This window comes from Mastigoproctus giganteus, chromosome 2 (genome assembly GCF_048544385.1).
Source record: "Mastigoproctus giganteus isolate SK-2022 chromosome 2, ASM4854438v1, whole genome shotgun sequence".
Taxonomy (NCBI): domain Eukaryota; kingdom Metazoa; phylum Arthropoda; class Arachnida; order Uropygi; family Thelyphonidae; genus Mastigoproctus; species Mastigoproctus giganteus.
In genome coordinates this window covers 23565576-23590073 of record NC_143576.1, presented here as the reverse complement: position 1 = coordinate 23590073, position 24498 = coordinate 23565576, and the positions used below count along the sequence as shown (strand labels likewise).

The 24498-nt window shown below is 34.8% G+C and overlaps 1 protein-coding gene across 1 annotated transcript in view; it reads right to left on the bottom strand.

Moving 5' to 3' along the window:
* Positions 1 to 3058: 3058 nt before the first annotated feature.
* The window catches only part of LOC150089222 (neuroendocrine convertase 1-like), a 130273-nt gene continuing 108833 nt past the window's right edge, over positions 3059 to 24498 (bottom strand). The window contains exons 13-16 of the mRNA XM_090389914.1: positions 20093 to 20259; positions 17760 to 17893; positions 8213 to 8350; positions 3059 to 3280 (exon numbers count right to left, since the gene is read on the bottom strand). Of these exons, the coding sequence (XP_090246040.1) occupies positions 3059 to 3280; positions 8213 to 8350; positions 17760 to 17893; positions 20093 to 20259 (661 nt within the window). The remainder of the gene's footprint in view (positions 3281 to 8212; positions 8351 to 17759; positions 17894 to 20092; positions 20260 to 24498) is intronic.

Sequence of the window (24498 nt, the reverse complement as noted above, 5' to 3'; positions counted from 1 at the left end):
CTTGTCTAGGTGATCCTGTATCACCTCTTTAACCAGTGACTCCATTATTTTTCCCCGGAATAGAAGTTAAACTAATAGGTCTATTTGTGTCACCCTTTGAACCCCCTTTGTGAATTGGGGATACATTTGCACATCTCCAGTCCATGGGGACCTCTCTTGACTCTAAGGGTGCTCTCATAATTATAGCTAAGGATTTGCTTACTTCCCTTGCTGCCTCCTTCATTATAACTGGATAGATTCCATCTGCCCCAGGTGCCTTTTGTATGTTTAACTTCACAATTTCTCCTCCACTTTGTTCTCAGTTATTACAAAATCACTTAGCTCCCTGTTAGAGTTTGATAAACTTCTGGCATTCCCCTCCTTGAATAACTCCTCATGTGTGAATGTAGATGCAAAATTCTCATTCAGTTTACCAGCTACTTGAGCAGGATCATTAAAAGTCGAACCATCTATGTTAAGTGGACCATTCTGATTCATCCCCTTCCTTCTAGAGTTTAGACAAGTTAAGAACTCTTTGCTGTTTTTCTTTGCATCCTTTGCCAAAGATTTCTCGTAATCTGCCTACACCTGCTTTGTGACTTGATTACGTACTAGCTTATATCTGTCGTAGGCTTCTGTGTTGCCTGATAATTTATATGCATCCCATGCATTTTTCTTCTCTGCCACGAGCCTCATTAATTCATCCAACATCCATTTAGGCCTGAACCTTGAACCGTATTTCTTAGTTTGTATGAAAAGCCTAGTAGCTTCCCTGAAGGCTTCCCATTTAGAATTCACTATTGGTAACATCATCGGTTGATCCCACTCTATAGAATTTAGAAACTGTCTGAGACCTCTGTAGTCACCTTTATGAAAACAAAAACCCTTCCTTTTACCCTTGATCGTAGTTACATCTTTAAGTAAATCCCAAATCAGTACACTGTGATCACTGTCACCTAGTGGTTCCCTTATCTGCAAATTCCTAATGCATGTGTCATCACTGCTAATAATCAGATCAAGTGTATTACTCCCTCTGGTTGCCCCTCGAACATGTTGCTGTAGAAAACAATCCTCCAATAAATCCAGAAAAGCCTTGCTAGCGTGCAAATAGCCAACCCACAAGTTCCAATCAATATCTGGAAAGTTAAAATCCCCCATTACAAGACATTCTGATTTACTGGCCCGTTCTATTTCTCTGCACAACTGTTCATTGTACTCACCAGCGTCATTAGGCCTATAAAATACTCCTACTCTCATTTTCCCTTTCCCAGTGTTTATGTCACACCAAACAGACTCATTGCACTGTCTACCTGTGTCAACTGGATGCACTTCCTTAGATTTTGTGTGTTTCTTAACTAACAGCATGACTCCCCCCTTCCCTTTCTATCCTGTCTATCCTTTCTGTACACATTGTACTCCCCAAATTCTAATTCTGCATTTCTTATATCTGTGTGACACCGAGTCTCTGATCTGCCAACAATATCTGCCTTTGATGTCTTGATCAGCACTTCAAATTCATCGATTTTATTTACTATACTTCTAGCATTAGTGTACATGCAAGTATACATGCACATGTTCTAACTCTTAGTTACCCTAACACAGCCCATGTATTTACTTGTTCCATGATGACTCCTAGCAGCTCTTGAAATTCCCAGCCACTTGCTTTCTAGGTTTCTGCTCATTACAATAGAAGCAGTGCAAGAATCACTTTCGCTTCTGCCTGCAGCTACCATTAATCTTTTAGTCTGTGAATCCCCCCCCAAACTATCAGTTTTCTGACCCATCTAACACTGCCTTGATAGCATCAGCAAATATTCTTGCACCCTTTCTGTTTAAGTGTATCCCATCCCTGTAGAATGTGTATCTCATCTCCACTAATTTTTCAACCATTCACACAGCTGAGAAATGGTTGGTCACTTCACTTATCCTGCTAGTGTCAAATTGTGTTTTGATGGCCTCCAACCATTTCATCCACTGTGAATATTCAAAGGGCTTCTTAATTGAGATGTCCAATGGCTGCAGTTGGCTAAGGCCTCCTGGAATTACACCATAATTCCATGTTTATTTCAGCAGCTGCCTGTCTTGTCCCATTACATGCGATCTGAAATTGTCACACAATAAAAGAGCTAGCTTTTTTTAGAAGACCACCTGGATGTTTTGACCATACTGTCTCTAGCCACAGTGAAAGATAAGAATGTCACTGCTTGCACCTAGTATACCTTTGAAGAATTTTAGACGTCATTTTCAAAAAAAAAAAAAGTGCTCACACATGTGCATCATGGAGTCTTATGGTCTAGAAAATATGGTAGTTATATCACTAAGAGCCAAAAATCAGATGACATTCCATGGAATGTCATCTGATTTTTGATGAAACCATTCCATGGAATGGTTTCATCTAAACCCCCACATGAAAAAAAAAAAATAGTCCAAGACAGCTTCCTCAGCAAGGTAGGTGATAGACCTTATGGGACATGCCGATCACTCTTCCTGACATGAATTTAATATCCATTATTGGCAAAAGACAAACCTTAAATTCTGCGGTGGATGTACATCACTGTTTTAACAAAAATTGCTGTAAACTAAAGATTTACAGCAAGTCTGACCAGAAAAAGACATGGTCTTTCTCCTGCATGACAGTACAAGGCCACAAACCAGTTTGTAAACAAGGAAAGCAACTGCAAAACTGTGTTGTTCCATCCAGTCTGTATCTCACATCCTTTGAATGTCCATTGAAGAGTTTGTGGAGAGTCTGTATCTCACATCCTTTGAATGTCATTTGTGGAGAAAAGTTTAGGAATGAAGTTGCTACTGAAGTAAAAAGTGACTCCAGAAGACTGAAGAGAATTTCTGTCAGCAAGAAATACTAACATTTGTATTACAATGCTATACAAAAAAAGTCATTAAATGTTATTACATTTTTTGATAATAGGGGAGAAAAACTTTTTGAGTGATTTTTGTAATCATTTAAGCTATAAATTTATCTAACTCCTTCAGTAGAAGGAACCTTTCATGTTGCTAGTGGAATCATGTAATAATTAAGTGGTCGTCAAGTGATTTCAAAGATGGTTAATTTAGATATTTATTTATATTCTTCACTTAGGAGGTAGTCATATTGATTATCTTGTGGACTTTTCCAGTCATATATGTAATCAAGTAATTGTAAGAATTTAGGTGTAGCAACTCTTCTTAAATGAATATTTAAGAGATCATTCCAGTCTACTTGCTTCATGTCTTTGGCAATAGCAGGATAGTGGTTCTTGGAATTCTTCTCGTCTTGAGATTTTGATCCTTCTTCATATTCCTACAGGAAAAAATTCCAGTTGCAAAAGATATCAGTTTTTCTTACAATTAAAAAGAAGTATCAGAAATACTTATCTGCTTTTTGTTTGGAATTAGTTAAACATAACAAAAATATTCAGCATCTGGTATTTTAAAATATAAATACATTATATTTGAATAACTTTAAACTTAATTAATGATATTGGGAGCTATTTAATTATAAGTTTATGAGGACTTGTTTGAATTATAGCATTATTTTTGGTCATTAATGGAATGCTGAAGAATGATGGTTTGGAATCAATAATAACAATAGCATATTAACGTAAAAGAAATTGTGTCTGCAAGATGAATAAAGGTCAACTCAACCATTAAATTATGTTAGTAGTTGCAATTCTGCATTATGTGCCTTTTCAGATAGTCTCATAAAATGTTTATTATATTTATGAGTTAGATTAGCAGCCAAACTATTGTTACATAGAGGTGCTTAAAACAAAATGTCCAAGGAATCAATTAATTAAATGTGTGTGAATATTTGGATATAGCTTCACTGCAATTGCAGAATTTCAGATTTTGTGACAATTCTTTTGTAAACCAGTGTTTGCTTAATATCATCTCCATGATGATGTTATTCATTTACATTAGTATTATTAAAGGCCAAAAGATGTATAGAAGCTAAACTTTTGCTGCATCAGCCAAAAAAAAAAAAAACACAACTTTATCTATACAACCTGTATTTGTAAAAGAATAAGAGAAGTTTACTTCCATATGATACTCTCCAGAAATTAAAACGAAAAAAATTAAAAAATTATTCTTTTACAACAAATATTGATATCAACATAGAACATATTGAGCATTATAGCTCTGGTTCATGCTATCAAATACAACCTGTATAAACAGAGATTCTTCTTACAATAAGATTAGATAATGTATTAAGATACAAGATAAAATGACACTTTGAGGTTCAGTCAGTTAGTCCCCCCCCCCCAATACTTTATGCCCTTCCATCCCTAAGATGTCTTATTTCCAAACTGTGAAAAGTACACTTTTATGAACTGTAGTTTATACTAGTATTGAATCACCACTGTGAAATTTCATGTTGTGTTAATTATTTTAAAAAGTAAGACTTGACTTGAGGATAATATAATGAATAATGAAAGTAAATGTAGTAGCCAATGATATATTTTTGAAATTTTTGCATTACTTAGATCTGTTTAGGTTTTAAGTTGTTTCAGATGCAATTTGCCTTAGACAATGATGGAAGAATGGTGAAGGAGACTTAAACACAGTAGTAATATTACAAGAGGTATGGCTGTTTTGAAGTAGTATTGCGGCATATTTACACAGGTGCAGAGTAAGATAAAATGCTCACTGCATAAGTATGGCATTTATTAAAAACTCTAGATTTGATCAAGTGGAAAATTTTATTTTCCACTTGATCAAATCACAGGTTTGCACTGGGAAGGAGAACTATTAAGTACTGTTAAGTAGTTAATAGGAGAACAGTACTTAATAGTTCTCCTTCCCAGTGCAAACCTGTGCATTTGTCCATGTTCTGGTGTGAAATAAGGCAGCTGTTTTATAAAGATAATGTAATTGTCAGTAAATATCTGCAGAGTGTACATCAGGTATTTGAATTAGCATCTCAAAAATAGAAATCTTTTATTGTGCTTCATAGAGCAGTATTTCCTTTTAGTTGGACACTTGCTAAACAAAGAAATTATATTGCATATATTAACCAATATTTTTGTGAAACTGGAAATATGAAGCAAAACCTGACAGGGGATATAAACACAGGTCTACTCCTCAGAGATGAATATTAGAAGAGGGATGGGCTGCTTTGAATCAGCACAAAATAATTCATAATGTAATGTATCTGTAAATTGCTCATATTCTAAAGATTGTTTTGTGAGGTGAAAATCTATTACAACAGAAAAAAGTTGCTGTTTTTATTTATATAATGCATTAGCATTCAAGGCCATATTGCACTGATAAAGATACAGTTTGAGCACCCTGGATATGTGTAAATATCTAGACACCTCCTAAGGATAAAGTTAATTTATTTACAGTTTATCTGATTTTGGCAGTATACCTCAATTGAGGGATGGCCCTTTAATTTTTTTATCTGCAACACATTAGTCATTCTTTGTTCTATTCTATTAACTTTGAGGATCTGTAGCATTATTACTGTTATTTTCTTGTCTGCCATTGTTATAACATAACAGAGGACAAAAGAAATGCATTTTTCCAAAGAGAGGGTCACTTTAACTATGAATTTTGCTGTTTGACTTTCCTTATATGCAAATCCTTATATGTAAAACTTCATTATTATGTATGTAGATTATGTTAATGTTTTGACAGATATATTAAGTTACTTTATAGCTTATGTGGTAGTACAAAATGACTAGGGCAAATGCTGTAGTTGAACTTTTTCTGTTTACACTTGACCATTTTCTGAAGTTCACAACTCACTTGCAGAAATGCCCTACATTTATAGACACATAGCATATCCTGCAAGTACTTCAGAAAGTTTTTAAAAATTTTCTCATAAAAATACTTCAATTGTCCGTGTGGCATGGTGGTAAAAAAATTAGATCAAATTATTTGCCTTGTGGTGTTTCTGTGTGTATTCCCATAGTCATTCCCATAATTGAGTTTTTACCAACTGAAATAAACATGCTACTGACTGTATTTTTTGGATCATATTTTAGATTCACTGTTTTTATATTATGCTGATTTTAAAATATCTTTACTTTAATAGTTAGGGTGTAAAAGAATCAATACTTATCCAGTAATTTTAATCACATACCATTTTGAATCAAAAATTAGGTAGTTATAATTCTAATAAAATGGGAATGGCATCCCCTCTTATATTCCTGTAAGGTAGTTTATACCTTTGTCCTAAATCTTGGTAGTCTCACTAAAGAACAAGGAAAAAGTTATCACTAGACTAGCAATGCAGGGGAGAAGTGATATCTGATTAGGTAACATGGTGACCACTGGTCACTGATAGTAATCCTCTGGCAAAACACAGAAAAATGAAAAAAAGTGAAGATTCAACTGCATACCATTAAAAAAAAAATGTTCACTTAAATAACTGTACCATCTTTATTCCTTTATGGGACAAATAATCATTTGATCATAGAAATGTTTCTTGGACCATTCAATAAAAGTGAGTTACTGACAAAGTTTAATGTGGATGATTTAAAAATAGATCATTATGGTATGCTATTAAAGAACTTTAGAAACAGAAGATTTACCTCTATGATGTCTTGTAGAACACTTCAGTGCTGATACTCTCCGTAGTTGAATAATTATACAAATAGATTACATGTATTCCGCTCCCTCGTAGACAAGATCAGCGATCCAATGCACCCCGGAATTGGAGACCCGCAGACCCCAAAATACATCGAATCACTGCCCCAATCTTTGAGTGAGAGAATACAATACATCCGTATTTTAAAAACTAATATTAAAACATAAAAAAATTAAGAATCCTGTAAAACATTAAGAGACTGAAGAATTTTGTACTTCCCTGAAGTGGACGGGGCTTTTCGACCAGGGTCTGATCACAGGAAAGTGAAACTGTGGGTATTGCGGGGGAATTTTATAGCATAGAGATTAGTTGCGATCCTGGCGCATGCACGTGAAGGACCATGAATCTGAGATTGGGTAGAGGGAGACACACATTGACTGTATTTTGATGTAATTGCATTGTATGCCAAGAATTTTTGCTTCATTGAATAGAAAGGTGTGGCCTTCACTGATCGCATGGAATGTGAGTTCCGAAGCCAAGGAGCGGGATGAGAGGGCAGGTGTTGAATGTTGTCTCATTCTCATATTGAGTGTACAACGAGTGGATCCCTGGTGTGAGGAGTTGCAATCCTTGCAAGATACATTGTAGACCAAGTCATTTAATTGGAATGTGGAATAGGTTTGGACTTCGTGGTTTTTTAGGGCAGCATGTAGTTTCGTTGTGGTACTACACTCAGGGTAGTGGAAAATGAAAAAGACCTGGGAGTAGTTGTGCATTCAGATATGAAGTTCTCTGAGCAGTGCAGATATGCTGCTAGGACAGCTCATGGGGTTTTGTCAATGATATAGAGAATTTTGCTAGGGGATAAGGAGGTGATTATCCCATTGTACAATGCAATAGCTAGGCCCCAATCTTGAGTACTGTATACAGATCTGAAGGCCTCATTTTAGGAAGAATGTAGATCTGCTGGAACGTGTGAAGGGAATGAAAGGTTGGTCTTACCAAGAAAGGCTTTAATTCTGCAAATTTCAGTGTTTAGAGACTAGGCACTTGTGAGGTGATCTGATTAAGGTGTTCAAGGCTTCAAATGAAGCCTTGAACACTTTAATCAATAATGTCAAATGGATTGAGAAAACTCAATGCTAATGGTATTCTTCCTGAAACTGCACATATCGAGGAAGGATAGATGTGCGGATTTGTCTTTAGCCAGCAGGTAGTTAATTATTGGAACAAACTTAGAAGTGGGTAGTTTGAATAATATCAGGGAAGAATTAAACAAATTATTGGAGGGGGATGGACAGGTGATGTAGAATATTTTTTGGCTGATGCTTTATAAGCTTGTTTTCTTTCCTCATTGCCACTGCTAATACTCGTTATTTGGATTATCGACATACCCATTTTTGGCTGCTCATGGAGTCATATTTACAATTCTAATTTTGTATCAAAATTTGTTCAGAAGCTACATTAAAATGAATGGCTTGCTAGCATTTTGCCATTATCTAATAAAAGGTTTTTTATTTATATACATTTGTGTTTGTCTATTAAGTTTTGACCACCCAATGTAGTTCATTTCTGCAGTCACAATTCTATTAGCAAAGAGTGGGGAGGTTGCTGTAAAGTCCATATTTCAGCTCTATTATTAAAAATTAATTTCTCAGTTTGAAGAATATTAATATGTATGAATTGCATATTTGTACCTACCGGAATTTCATCTATTATTTCTTCCACTTCATTTTCATTTCTGTATCTTCTCTTTTCTCTCATGTGGTTTGGCTTTTCCTTTGTTCCATGCATGGTTAGTATAGCTGATTTCAGTTTACCATAGTTATCACCTTCACCCTATTAAATTATGTCAGTTACCAAATTAGTAATTCTACGTTTCAATAATGAAAAAAATAATATAATACAAACCAAAACTGTTTGTTTTTGTATTTTTAATTTGAATTTAGTTCCTAATATTATTTTTTGGAAAAATATCCAGAAATCATGAAGTGCATCATCGATTACACTATCCAATATGATTTTTACCTCCAAAAACTTAAATGCTGTTTTTAACCAATTTTTATGCATAGATTTTGCACTTTAGTTTCACATCACGTCACAGTTATGAAATATTATGTTTTACCAAAATATGCCAATTTTGCATAATCTAGCCAGTAATGTATTACATACTGATTTATTTTAACGGATATAAGCTAATTATCTTAATTTTTGTAATCAATTCTGGCCTTTGTTTTCTTGTGATAAACATAATCAGACTTCTAGGTTACTATGGTTCTTAGGTTCAAATTCTGATGCTTCCAATGAACAATTTACAATTTGAAGAGCACTTAGCATTTTTGGTGAGGATTTTTGTAGGTTGTGCGAAGGTTTTTCAAGGATTAACTCATCGTGACATGTGTTGCTCTCAGGGTTGTAAATCTATCCTCCACACATAATAGAACTTATATTTTTTTACACTTGTATTACAAACTTCAGTTATACATATACAGTATATACCTTTATTTTGATATTAAATGTTGGTACATCTTTTGATATAGATATGATATAGACTTTATGGTGATTTTTGGAATCAATGCATTATTTCCTCCAGAATCACATATTTTCACTGCGGAGGTATGACCAAAAAATATTTTTTTTTGGCTTGTGTTATTTGTTTTTGGGTATAAAACGCTTGTGTATAATTTTTCAATTGGTTTGGTTTTTACTTCAATTTTTGCCACTTCTGAGTATGCAGTGGAAGTGACAGGAAGTATATTATTATTTTTTGGATAATAGAGCTGCTAATCCATGGAAAATCTCCAGTCAGCTCTTGATCTGGTCCCAAAAAAAGGATGTTTTGATACTTATGGGTGATTTTAATGCAAAAGTAGGCAAGAAAGTTTCTTCTAGTCCAGAATGTGGTAGGTTTGGTCTTGGCACTAGAAATGAGGGGGGTGAAAGTTTAATTGAATTTTATCATCTGAACAGTCTTGTCATATGTAACACCTGCTTTCATCAGCACCCGAGAAGGCTCTACACATGGAAATCTCCTGATCCTAAAACAAGGAATCAGATTGATTATATCCTTATGCAGCAAAAGTGGCGTTCCAGTTTAATTACAACAAAAACACTTCCTGGAGCAGATTGTGGCAGTGATCATCAGCTACTCCACATCGTTCTCAAGCTGAAGCTGAAAAAGATCACGAATAAGGTTTTCCCTAGACGATTGAATGTAGAAAATATTCCAAACAATTACATGCTTGAAAGAGGCAATTGTTTTCAAGTTCTATTAGAACTAGATGACGATATGCTGCCTGAGGAAATGTGGGAAAATACAAAAAGCAATATTAAGGATTCAGCAAATAGACACATTAGAGAAAGGTCAAAGATCAGGAAGCCTTGGATTACAGAAGCCACTTTTAAACTTATTGAACAGAGAACTGCAAAAGCCCAGGGGTGTACAAGGAAACAAAAAGTATCAGGAACTAAGCAAAGTCATCAAGCACTGTTTAAGCCAGGACAAACAGGATCAGAATACTGTGAGCAGCTCTTCCGAGCACCTATATTTATTAATGATTTGCCACTCCCTTTTCGAGAGTGTGATCATGAACCAGTTCCACTGAAGGAAGAAGTCGAAAAAGCCATCAGAGAACTAACGTGTGGCAAGTCAGCTAGAATTGATGAAATCCCAGCAGAATTGATTAAAGCTACAGGTGTGAAAGGTGCAGAGTTTTTTCATAAAATGATTGTAAAAATTTGGGAAACAGGATGGTGGCCATCAGATTGGAAGAAATCAATTTTCATCCCCTTACCAAAAAACAGAGATCTGAAAATTTTCTCATATTACAGGACTATTCGCCTAATTTCTCATGCTAGCAAGATTCTTATTCAAATCATATTAAACAGAATCTCAAGAAAACTTGAAGAAGAAATGCCAGAAGAGCAAGCAGGTTTCAGAAGGGGTAGAGGAACCAGAGATCAGATCTTAAGTCTATGACTGATTATTAAAGAATTCAATGTTCCAGTCTTTTTTGTGTTTTATAGATTATGCAAAAGCATTTGATTGTGTTCAACATGAGAAACTATGGGAAATGATGACTATTACTACTATGATGACTACTGTACCAGGAACAGGAAGGAACTGTGAGAACAAACGTGGGAAACACGGACTTTTTCACAATAGGTAATGGTGTCAGGCAGAGCTGTATTTTGTCACCTCACCTTTTTAATCTTTATGCTGAAGATATCATATGAAGCTTTAGAAGATTTAGAGACTGGCATCAAAATTGGAGGACTGAAGATAAACAACCTTCGTTATGCAGATGATACTGTGCTAATTTGTAATTCTAAGGATCATCTTAAAGAAACTCTGAGGAGAGTAAGTGAAGCAAGTAAGAAAAAAGAGGATTGTTTCTGAATGTGTATAAAACTAAAATTATGATGATTGGTGATAATCTCGGTTCCAGTAAAGTGACGGTTAATGGACAAGATATTGAAGAAGTTGATGAATTTGATACTTAGGGTCAAGAATAAAGAAAAATAGTGACTGCTCAAACGACGTAAAGAGATGACAGGCAATTGCTAAAATGTTGGTCACTGATCTGATAAATTTATGGAGAGCTCATGATCTGCCCCTAAAGACAAAACTGAGAATCACTGATTCGTTAATTTTTCCTGTTGCCACTTATGGATGTGAAGGATGGAATTTGAAAAGAGTTGACAGGAAGAAAATTGGGGCATTTGAAATGTGGTGTTACAAGAGAATACTGCGTATTTCTTACTTGGATTGAAGAACAAATGAGTGGGTATTGAATAAAATTGGCAGGCCTAAAATTCTTCTTCATAGCATCAACAAAAGAAAACTCAAGTTTTTTGGTCATACAGTAAGAAGGGAAAACTTTCTGTTGAAGAATATAATGGAAGGACAAACCGAGGGGAAGACCTGCAACTAGGTGGAAGGATGGGATCAGTGAACTTCTGGGCATGACACTTTGCGATGCTGCTCATATAGCACACGATTGATGCAGTTGGAGGAATTTGTTGGTGGCCACAACAGCTCCTCAGGGAGCTATGTGAATGGAAGAAGAAGAATCCATGGATATTAAAGTAAATATATCCAAAATAGTATCATAATAAAGAAGATAATTATTATAAAGTGCATAATTTTAAACTATTTCTTGGTTTTTTTCCCCCATAAAAATATCAAATGCTGCAACAGTGTCTGCTCATGAGACTTTTTGGCACATGTTGCAGGGGTTAAGCTGCAGAATTTTTTTTTTTTAATTTAACCAAATAACTGTTCATTATAATTTAATAGAGAGATGTAAATCAAAAGTAGAATATTTAAAATCAGAATTAATTAACTTTACTTTGCTAGTTTCTGCAAAACACAAGACTGAAGCCTAATTTTTATACTAATTATCCAGCCATTATCAATCCAATCCACTGCAGGGTGGAAGCCTCCTCAATGATTCATATTGAGGAAAATGGACCATAATCTGCAACACCGGTCCAGTGTGGGTTGGCAGATCAGGGGTTTGAACCCCAGTCTACTCAAGGAGCTTGTGCTATTGCACTCCCACTTGGCTATGGAGGTCCCCCCCCCCCCCAGATGAAAATAATTTTTGGAGATTGTTAAAAGAATTAAGTAATTTTTTTACTTAATGTAAAAAAAAGGGGTATTAACTACCATGAGGTGACAACTCTAGTTATAGTGCTTAATACTTGTGATACAATATAAATTATGGATAAAACTGTGTAACTCTGCATAACTCTGTGATAGCAAAATCCAGGTGGGGACTGAGTTAGTTGGTCTTGTACAAGAATTACATAGTTTTGCATCCAACAAAACTGACTTATCAATTCATAGAACTTTATCTCTTTACTTCCACTCTTTTTTCATGACAGTCTTCCTTTGGAGGTTGGTTAGTGACATTTTTTCCCAACTGAATGACTTGAATCTGAGTTTGCAAGGAATAACTAGTACAGTATTTGATTCCAGGGATAAAATTAATGCTTTTAAAAGAAAATTAAAACTAACGGAAGAGCAGGTATTAAAAAACAATATGAGCATGTTATCTTCACTTCATGATTTTATTCAAGAAAATAACATATCTATGACCAAAAATATGACTGACAACATCCACGAACATATACAATCTTTGCACACAAGTTTTGAAAAATATTTACAGTAAGACTTTACAGCACACAATTGGATTAGGAACCCTTTTGCATTCTCGAATGAGAGCCCAGAAGATGTGATGTACAAGGAGTAATTCGTAGATTTAGTGTTGGAGGGAGGGGGCTTAATATTGAAGTTTAAGAGTTCAAACTTAACAAAATCTGCCAAGAATATCCTCTACTTTCTGAGCAGGCATTGAAAGTTTTAATGCCATTTAATTCGACTGGTGTGAGGCTGGATTTTCAGCAATGACTTCGATGAATATTGAATCAGACCTTCAACTGAAATTTACACTAATCAATCCAGATATCCATTCATTAGTAAAAGCGAAACAGAAACAAAAAAATTTAAGTAAAGAGGGAAATTTTTAAACTACCTGTTATGTGAAAATATAAAAACCTCATTTATAAATTATATTTTCTTAATTAATAACTGTTTTTTTGTTTTAGTAAAATAGCTCGGTTTTTCTTACCTAATTATTTATGTGACTTTTCAAAACAGACTTATGTACTCATTAATTAACACACCAGTACGTCATAAGATACCAATATGGTTGACCGGTACATGGGCTTATAAAGGTTGGGAACCTCTGTTCTAAACAACTCACTCCTAAGTTTCAAATCTGCTCTATCATGGAATACTATTCCTACATCTGGGGTGGTGCCCCCAAAACCACTCTGTCTTCTAGACTCCATTCAAAATAGAGTGGTCAGGTTAATGACCTGCTTCATAGACATTCTGTTTCTGCTAAATACCTTTTCTATAGGTACTTCCATGGGTACTATTCTTCTGAATTCCCCCACTCTTGTCCAAATGATGCTGCAACATCTCAGCATCCACGTACTGTCTGACTCCAAACCCACAGAACCAACTTTTCTTCTGTGGAACAGCCTTCCTTCATGTGCATTTGCTGAAATTTACAATCTACAGAAATTTAAGTCTAATGTCAACAAGTAACTCAACCTATAATTCCTATAGGTTCTTTTTAATGCCTTTCATGTGTGGGATTTTCATTAAAAAAAAAAAAAAATCTTTCCTCCTCTCAATAACTCTTAAGTCTGCCACCACTAATGTGACTCAAGAAGCTGTGGTCCTATGCTATGAAAACTAATCAGAAGTGAAGAAGAAAGAAAGCCCTGAGGCTATTAAATATCTTCATAAATTCCACACAGTATTAAGTAACACTGAACAAAGGTATTTGTGTATGGTGTTGCGGCAACATATAACCTATAATAAAAGACTGAGGCTTGGAATATTATATTGATATGCCTGGATAGAAAGATTGGAACTGGAAGTAATGATTAAGTTGGTGGGGAGACAACAGATGCATAATACAGGTTTACACTGAATTTGGTTTTGGCTAATTTGTGTGTGTATGCATACATGAATTTAGAAGTAATTCATGTATGCCGAGTTCAAAAACAATATCCATATCTCAAGGTATCATTCCAGTACTTCTTTGTGTCATTAAAGAAATAGTTGTTTTTAAGTATGAGAACCTACTAGATGCTATTATGAAAGAAGATAGAACCAATGTACAGTGGTCCTTGGTTGGGGAAATAAGTGCACAAGGAAGCATGAAATGTAACAAGGTCATTCTTGGCATTTAATCATTCCTCATAGCAATGCTGAGAGTGTGAGAGAATATTATCTTTCAGGTGAGGATTTGGAAATGCCATTGACAGCAAAGGCTGAACAGAAATTTTGTTATTAACAAAATTTTGACTCAACATTTCTGAAGAGGAGCGAAGTCTACAACAGTACCTTTCTTGAAGCATTCATAATCAGTTGGTGTCTAACAATCAAAACAGAAATCCTATGTAAGTTAATTGTTGTTTGTGGTTTTATGGCACAAGAGCTGCTTCAGCTATATTGCACCTGTATGTTTGAAAGCATACTATACTAGTAAACAGTTCTATGGCTGTATTTTAATATAAAATGGATATTTTGTCAATTAAATTTAATTTATAGTTCAATGTGGACTTACAATTGCCTGAACCACAGCTTTTTTTAAAAGTCATATGGGATAATCAACTGTTATTTCATTGACTGAACCAGCTAGCATCCTGTCTGACTGTACAATTACCTCGAAGTCTTTTGCATTCGTTGCTACTGTATAGAGTATAATATACAGTTGATATGTAATTCTAGGATTATTGTTACCCATGATAAATACAAGGTAAATACCTGAATTGTCACTTATCAACCCACTGTCTCATTTATCCAAGTCTCGTTTGAATAGCATCAGGTTACTACTGGCGTATCACGGCCTTAGTCGCCCTTGCGCCATAAAAACCAAAATCAGGTTATTTGATACACCTTTATCAATATTGTTAATAAATATTGAAAACATTAAGAGGTGCTCCAACTCAAACTTGAGAGACTTCAGCAGTAACATAAGCCTGTGCAGGGCAGTGGTCGTTAATAATCACACTCTATCTCCTGCCACTTAACTACCCTTTATCCATAACAGTAACTTGCTTCTAATGCCATCCTGCTCCAATTACTGAAATCTATGTATAATGTCAAAATAATTTTTTACATTCAGTTCCTTTGTGACCACCAGATTTTTCAGACAAGACCTTCCTTTAACAAATCATGCTCTGATTGTCATATAATTGCATTCCTTTCTAGATGATCCCGTATTACTTCTTTAAACACATTATCTTTCCTGGCACAGAAATCAAGCTTCATAATTTGCATTATTTGATTTGTCCTTTGATCCCCTTTGTGAATAGGGAGATACATTTTGAACCTATAAAGACCTTTCCCCAAATCCTAGAATGCACTCATAATTATAACTAATGATTTGCTTATCTCTTTTTCTACTGCTTTTAATGTTACTGTATAGATTTAATCAATCTAAGTTGCCTTATTTACTTTCAGCACATAGCGGCCACAGCTACTCAGCCCAGGCCAACAATTTACTGCTATGGATGAAGGGAAGTTGGTACTGCTCTTCTTGGACTAATGTTATTACTTGATTCAGTGCTGGGTCCCTTACTGTTTTCAATATTTATTGATGAAGGCATGTTAAGCTTATTGTCTGTTTGCAGATAATACAAAGGTTGGCACAGTGGTTAATGACAGGCAGATGGGCTGAGAAATGGCAATTGGGATTCAAAATTGATAAATGCAAGGTACTGTATAGAGGAGTAATCTTAGATTATCAAACTAATTAGGTGGCAGAGAACAAATAAGATCTAGGGGTAATTGTACAGTTTTACAAGAAGTTTTTGGAGCAGTACAGACAGGATGCTAGAACAGCTTTCATCAGTGATGAAATAAAAAAAATGAAGGAATTTTTGCTAGCAGGGACAAGGAGGTGATTATCCATCCCATCATATAAGCAGTGGTTAAGGCAACACCTTGAGTACTGCATACAGGTCTGGAAGCCTCATTTTAAGAAAGATGTTGATCTCCTGGAATGGGTTCAGAAGTGCAACCAGATAAGTCAAAGGATACAAAAGGTATCTATCTTACCATGAAAGATTTGATTGAAGTGTTTAAGCATTTATATGGGTTATTGAGTAAACTAAATGCTGATACTGTCTCCTTACTTTCTTGGACAGCACACAACGGGATGTAAACTTAGAAAAAGGTTGGCTGCAGGTTAGATGTGCAAAAATTTTCTTTCAGCTAGAGAGTGATTGGTAGAACACATTACCATTTGTGGATGTGGATAGTTTGAATAAATTCAAGAAAAAATTAGACAAATAAGTTGGGTAGTGTGTTTTTTTTTTTTTTTTTTTGCTTATATTACTGAAATTCTCTGCCCTTTGATTTTTTTCATTTGCTTATGGTTCCTGATAAGAATGCAACTCCAGTAAATGAAATCCTGCTGTATACCATGAATGGCCAATTTCTTACTTACACCACCATTATACAACAAATCAACTTCTGCATCAGAGAAGTGTTAAGGGTCGTTACCAGGTTATATAAAGTAGATATTCAGATACTGAACAATGGTGTATGTATGTTTGCAATTCAATGAGAGAGAGAGAGAGAGAGAAATAATGTTGCAAGCCAAGTGACATTGAGCATAGTATTGTAGGCTGTGCAAGTATTACAGATTCTACAGCTCTGCTTGTGTAAGAGTAATGTAATAGTGTCAAGAGATGGGTCCAGTAACCAGATCATATTAACCAGTGGCAGTCTTGTGGGGAGAGATCAGTTGATAGCTGGTGGAAAGAATCACTCACTGTAACAGACAGACCACAATTGGACAAATAAATGATAATGAAGTACACAGGGGATATATCTAAATGCATAGTGCATTAGTCAAAAATGAGATATAGCAGCAAATAATCTCATTGGGTTCCACCCTTGTTAGCTAAAAGAAGTTTTAGGCACATGTGGGCACAGGAACACTGAAACATCTTGAGGAGTTGACATAAGATTGTATGGTCCAATGAAATTATGATTTCAGTTGTTCCTTGCTGATGGCAGGAGCAAGTTAATGAGTCTATCAGGTCAGGTTTGATGCTAAACCCTCTGATACCAGTGGATCAACATCTGAATTCCAAAGCCTACTTGAACATTGTTACCAACCATATGCATCCCATCATGTTCACAATGCATCCACATGGTAACAATTATTTCCTGCAGGATAATGCACCATGTCACCGATTCCAGGATCACAAGGGTGACTTCTGCACTTCCTCTGCCTACTGTAGATGCTCAATCAGGTTGAGCACCTTGTGGGATGAAGAAAAGTGAGCTGTTTATGGCAGGGATCTGTTGCCACCAATATGAGACAGCTGTAGAATATGATTGTCTGTTATATCTGTGGAGACCATTCCCTCATGACTTTGGTTATTCCAAAGGCTAAAGGAATGCTACCCACTATTAGTTTGGTGTACTTAACAAACCACCACTTCAAGTGAAATTTTATTTTAGATTTTGCAGCCTCTTTTTCAAAACTACTAGTGTTATGTTTAATATGCACTACTGCACAAATTAAACATTACACTAGGTTATTATTCCACAAGAACATATTATGGACTTAAATACCACATTTTTCATTCACTAATATTTATTTGTAAATTTAATTGACAAGATCTGAAATTTATTAAAGTAAATTACTTTATCTCTGATGAAGAGCTTCCATTCTCCAGTAGGACTTTCACCCCATAAATGAACTGACAAAAATGTCCAGTTTCGGAAACCAATGTCAGAGATATCATTTTGACGCCTGGACAGTAGCATGGTAACAGAACCTGTGAAAAGGCAAAGGAGATAAAATCAACTAAACTTAAAATTGAGAAAAATATTATTATTATTGGATCAGAAGTGACAAGAAATCTAATAGTATTTCTTTTAACTTTCTCCATTTTTCCAAATTGTAATGCATATGCTTGAGTATTTTAAATCAATCCCCCCCACAAAAAAAAAAATAAATAAATAAGTAACAGCATGATACAATGAGAATAACCACTTCCAGAAACTCCTTGCCGAGTTGAAGTTGCTTAAGTTTTGCTGGTTTTTGGGAATCAGTGTCATGTTCTCCTAACTAGATTGTTTAATTTTGGTGATACAGGACTGGAATCAGCTTAGGACAAGTTGTATTCAGCATGCCGTATAAGAGGTACCTATATCCTACAGCAGTTGCATCACCTGCATGAATTACTCACTCAACGCAAAACATGCATCCAGGCTAAAGAGATAATTTCAATCACTTGTGAAGTAGCCTGGACCCCCCCTCTCATAGAGAACTTGGATCTTAGCTGGTATTTAAAAGTTATAAGGAATGGGGAGAAGCAAGGTTGTTTGCTTCAGAGTAGTGAGTGCTGGTTCTTTGCACTCCTGACTGTATAGAATGTCAAAATGCCATTGAGAAAATGTGAATTTCTCTTAAATAAGTTTATATATGTAATTCAGGTATCCTGACTTCTAAGTGCTCTTTATTTCTGGTTCCTTTGTCATGTGAAGTCATGGTCGAAGATGACCTGACTGATTGGACCTTAATACTGTTGATCACCTTGGAATTTTACTGGGAAAAGATATTAAGGAAAAACTAACATTTAACATGTGCATACATGCTAACAAATTTATTTTCTTTCAGGAAAAATTATATAGTTTTATCTCCATATATTGAATGTTGTTATTAAAGGAATTTAAGTATGTTAGGCTTTGGGATCTCAACAATTGGCAAAACAGATAAAGTTGTTAAACTAACCGAGAAAACAAATATATAAAGTTGACAGGGCACAGAAGGATTCTCCAGCCGAACCAACTACAAAAGTGTTTATCTCCCATAAATTAGAAAATGGAAAAACTGTGTTTTATATTGTTAACTGCACTTTGGAGACAGTTGGCCCTGGAAGGAGGGGGGGGGGTATTATTCTCCCTTTTGTGGTGTGGACAAAAATTTACTTCCTCTGCTAGCTTGTTTCATTTAGATTTCTTTTTTTGTTGTTGTTGAGAAACTCTTTGTGGGATTTATTCAAGGGAAAGGGATTTGTTTTCACAAGGAGTTTATAATGGTCTTTGCAACCAAATGGTAAACATGAAAAATTTATGTTAGTCTAGAAACCATTAAGCTTTTTATACCAATGGAAGGATAGATATAGACCAAAATGAGTGTCAAAGAAGGAAGATGCATGGTATGATTAATTATTAAAGGACTCTGAATTCTATAGTAAACTAGATAGTTTGTAATAAAGATGCTTAGTGGACATAGTTGATTATGAAATTGATAAGATTAAAAAAAAAAAAAATGATAGCCGAGGAATTTGAGCCAATGTTATCAAAAGTAAAGATAAATGCTGCTACCACAAAGGAAAATGGAACTATTGACTGCTGCAAATGGTAACAGCACTTTATCTTTAGTTTTAATAACACCAGGCCTAGTGTTAGTTTTTTTTTTTTTTTTTTTTGTTCTTTGCAGTTTTATTGTTATTGTTATGCCCAAGTTCAAGGCAGATTATAAAAAGTCCTTAGTGAAGAGTGCAAATACACCCATTTCTTTAGTTAGTTTAGAATGCACCCTGTTGTGTACTCATTGTCAGCTGCCACTTCCACATGTGTTTGAGACTAAACTTTGGGGTAATAGAGGATAGTTAGCTGGTAGGAGACAGAATCTTTTTAAATGACCACTTCTCTTCATGGACTAATATTATGACTGACAATTCTCAAGGTTCATTGCTGCCCCCATCTCTTACTGTTTCTAATATTTATTGATGTAGATATTTCAATTTTTCTGCCACCACTTTGTGTCTTCCCTTATGGACTGGAAAAATATTACAGCTTTGGCAGTCCAAGGGGATCATCACAATAACTTTGATGCAAAAATAAAAGATTGCATGCAAATCTTTGTTAAAGAATAAAACTAAATATTCTGTGAAAACATGTCTTTTCATAGCATTTTGTAACTCTTTAAGTGGATTTTTTTATCCAAAAGTGGAAATGCTATCTACCTGCTGGGGATATGAGATATATGTCAAGTGCTCCCCGTTTATTGTACTCTATGTCAACTGTCACTTCCACATGCTCCAGGTAGTTGATGTCTTGATCAGTTCCTTTGCAGCCATCACTGTTGAATACGACTTCCACTCTTGTATTTGAGGCTAAATTTTGGGGTAATCTGGATGAGAATGAGATTGAAAATAGACATGAGCTAGTGTAATTAGAAAAAAGAAATTACTAAAACAATGAAGTAAAGCTATGAACTTATAAAAAGCATTAATGTGAATGAATAAATGATCTTTCAGAAGTTGGAAAAAGTGTAAATAATTAGTTTAATCACTAAATACTATACAGCTCTTTAACAAAAAAAAAAAAAATCTATTTTTGTTTCCTAAACTTTTGGTTAGACACTTTTTAATACATTACATTTAAGTTACCATACCCAGATATCAATGAAAAGCCTCTTTTTGCTACAAGTTGGGTCGGAAATGCTTGTCTTATTATGTACAAAATGTCTTGAAAAACCACAAGTTAATCATAATTAGATACTCACATTATGGCCAGTGGGATTTCTAGAGCAGGTATGGAAGAGAACCTACCTTTTTGAGGATATGATTTTTCTCTGCCTGTCAGTCGATTTGAAGTTAGATTTTTTGCAAGATTTAATTCTTCCTCATTTTTTTCTCCCTTCAAAATCATTAAAATTCATATATTGAAACAGAATCCATTCCAGGAAGTTGCAATTTTTTTTATGAAAATCCCAAGCACACGAGGTATTAGAACTTATAGTACTGTGCATGGATTGAAGGTTGAGAAGATACCTGTTTACATTAGATTTGAATTTCTGTAGATTGTAATTTTCCAGAAAATGGAAGTTGAAGGAATAAATGAGGAAAAGAAAAGATTTTAGAAATCTTTTCTTCTTCAGATTTTTAAAAATTTAAAATAAACTAATTAGTTATTGATGATTAAGACTAGAAAACTTATTTAAGATTGATAAAAGAAAATTACAAAACTTTTTATCAAGTTGGTGCTGCAGTACAACAGTTTTCTTTCTACTTTGCACTATTATTGGTCAGTATGAATTATTTCAATCCCAGACCATGTAATACCAGTAATACTCAAAAGATAACGGTGAGTCCATGATAAGATGTAACCATGGTAATGTTCCTAATATATAGCTATACACTGACTGTACCAATCTTATCTAGTAATAGCCATATAATTAAAGTGATTATCCAGCTCTCAGTCATATTGCATGCATTCATATATAACCTTTTACACACATCTAGCTGTTCTCTCTGATTTTCATAAAGCACTCAAGGCTAGTTCCCATTATGGAAAGTAATCTCATGTATGTATGTGCAAGCAGATATATGAAATAAGCAAATCTGCTTTTAAAAGGAGAAGAAACAAATATCTGTAGGAAAAAAGAAAGCATATATAAGAATGATGGACAATTAATGAATACACAGCAGTGTCATTCTAGAATCATAATGTACACTACTTTGATTGGCTTTGAAGAACAGAACAAGTAAAAGGCATACAAATACACTTTGTTGCAGTCAGTACTTCATATGCCTCCCACCATTTTACTTTTTCCATATGCTAGACTAACATTCACCACACCTCTCTCTCTAGATATAATATTCTTCAGAGAATATAACATGGCTCTCTTGTAGTATTGGGATAGAACAATGCAAATTTCTTAGAGTCCCTTTATTTATGTTTTTGGATAGTGACAACTGAAATTGATGTGCAGATATTTTTCTGTTGTTTTGACTATTAAGGCCAGATATTGGTCACCTTTTGATGTCTTCTTTTCCTGCAATTATTTCCATAGCTTTGAACAGAGGCGTACCTAGGTTTTCAGCATCCTTGGCAAATTAGTGGCTATGCGCCTTTTTTCGATAATTGATAAAGTCATAATAAATAATAAGTACAGTCAGACCTCTGTTTAACAAACTTCTTTATAGCAAATTTTTTTAGAATTCGCTAAATAGAATTTTATTCTTTACCGAATTTTTTTAATTCTTCATTTTATGGAAACGAAAATTTTCTTCATTCTATGAACGAAGAAAATTTCCATATAATGACTGCATTACGAGACTTAACTGGGTACACACCGTTCGTACCCATGGTCTTCAAGCAAGCAGTAGAGCTGTTGTTACGCCTGAATTAAAAGATAAAGAGATTGCCATCTGCAACTCAGTGGGACTCGTAAAACCTATCCGACTACCTGTCCCACATACCGAGAAGTCGAGCTGGTCAACTACTTTCTGTGTATCCATAGCCAGTGGGCAGACCAAGGCTCTCGTAAACCTTCTATTGTAAGCACCCTGTTAGAGATTTAGAAGAGTGGCTTTCCTTTATCCTGACAAGCGGTCATCGGTTGTTTCGTGGAAGTGAAACGGCACCGTTTCAAAACTATTGGCCTATCATCAAGCACAATATAAGATACAAATGAAATGATGCCTTCCACACTACTATCGCAGTTTTTTCTTAAGAGTTATCTATGGTGTATCCACACCGATATTATATAGATATAAAACTCTTACTCCTAACATATGACATGTTGCATTTAGTTATTTTAAATTATTTCTCTTTATACTTTTGTTGCTAACAGATTAATAAATTCATTCTGAATTTATAGAGATAAATAATTAGTGTGGTGTTTAATATATGATTCCAGAGCATTTTTCATATCAAAGTCAAATTGGCTGACAAATTTTATCAAGTTTAAAAATACGCCACGCCACAATTTTTTCTTCGGTATCGATATTACTAGCATGTCCATGAAATGCCAAATTATTTTCAGCACAGAACAACATGCATTTCAATATATGACGCCATTTCGAAATTTCATTTCTTAGTGTTGCTTGTGCAGCATCATCAGTTAGTCCGCATTTTTGAAGACCCTTTTCTAATAATTTCCATTTTGTGAAATTGTTTGTGTTGTAATGAATTTTCATGAAAAAGAACGTTTGGGTTTAGATGTTTCCAATCCTTAAATCCATCTGAGCTGTAAAATGGAACATTATTTGTGCCAGATACAAATAAAAGGCACGGAAAACAACATCTTTGTTTTTGCAATAAAATAACCATTTCCTCTCTTTTTTTTTTCAAAGCCTTCATTTTTGTATTTACATGAATTATTGAAACATTGGCCATTAGTGACAGGATATGTATTTAAGACTATATGTTCGGGACCGTGTTGCACCATAAAAGATCTGTTTTTGTGGGTATTAAAATTTCATGTGGTTGGATCATTAAAATTCTGACATGTTCCATGTTAATATTATTGCTTACATCATTTTCTTCTGCCAACTGTTGTTGGTTATTGTCCACACCTTCTAATTCTTTTAAAAGAGCTTCAACTGTGAGCTTTTTCTTGGACTTCCATTTCAGTGGTATCATCATTTATTTCATCTTCATTCCAATCATGTTTGTTTTCTTTGTCACTTTCAGGTTTGGAGTGGCTTATTGTAATCCAGTTTTGTAAACTAGCGGAATGTTTTTTTTCTAATTTCCTCTTTATGCAGTCTTTCTACGCGGTACTGATGTCCACTTTTTTCCTTTGGTGGCATGTCTAAAATGTAAATTGTTTTATGTAAATTATAAATCACAATATTTACGATTACCTGTTTATATAGCAATCACAAAAACACTAACTTATAACTTATTCAGTTTGTACACAATGCGTGAATTGCGAACTACTATGCAGTATATACTCAGATGTAAGGATGCATGCAGACTTGAATCGCCGTGTAAAAATGAATTTTCACCTTCCCTGTACTGTGATCTTGATTCCACATCATCGAGGGGTGCCATTTTGTCAGCTAGCCACGGGTGTCGAAATAGCTTGGCACTGTACTGATGTGGCCTGTCAGTGGTGCCCTTGGCACCTGTTCCTATGCCAAGGCACTCCTATGCCACTGGCTTTGAGATTACATATGTGGTTGGCTCATCTCCATCACATATAATCACATGATATAACTTTCTTTTACAGGACTATCAGATATTCTGTTGCCTAATGGGATAAAGTGAACAGTGCTATTTAAGCCTATTCTTATAAGGATGCAAAAAAAATGCATACTGCAGGACTTTTTCATGCACATTTCTGGAAGAGCATAGGAAAATTTATGGGGCATACGTTTTGTTACAAACACCATAAAACATGCAATTTTTGTAGTCATTGGTAATAGTGAGATATAAAATTTCAGTGAAATCCATTCAGCCAGTAGAGTGTTGTGATATTACTATAGATAGATGTTTCTTATCTGTTGTAACAGTAAAACACTCTACTGGGTGAATTTAGTGCTTTTTCATAAGTCAGTAGGGCCACACCAGAAATGGAACTGCCCTGGTTCTCAAACCAGTGCAGTTTGATTTCATGTCATCTCTCTGTGGTACAGAC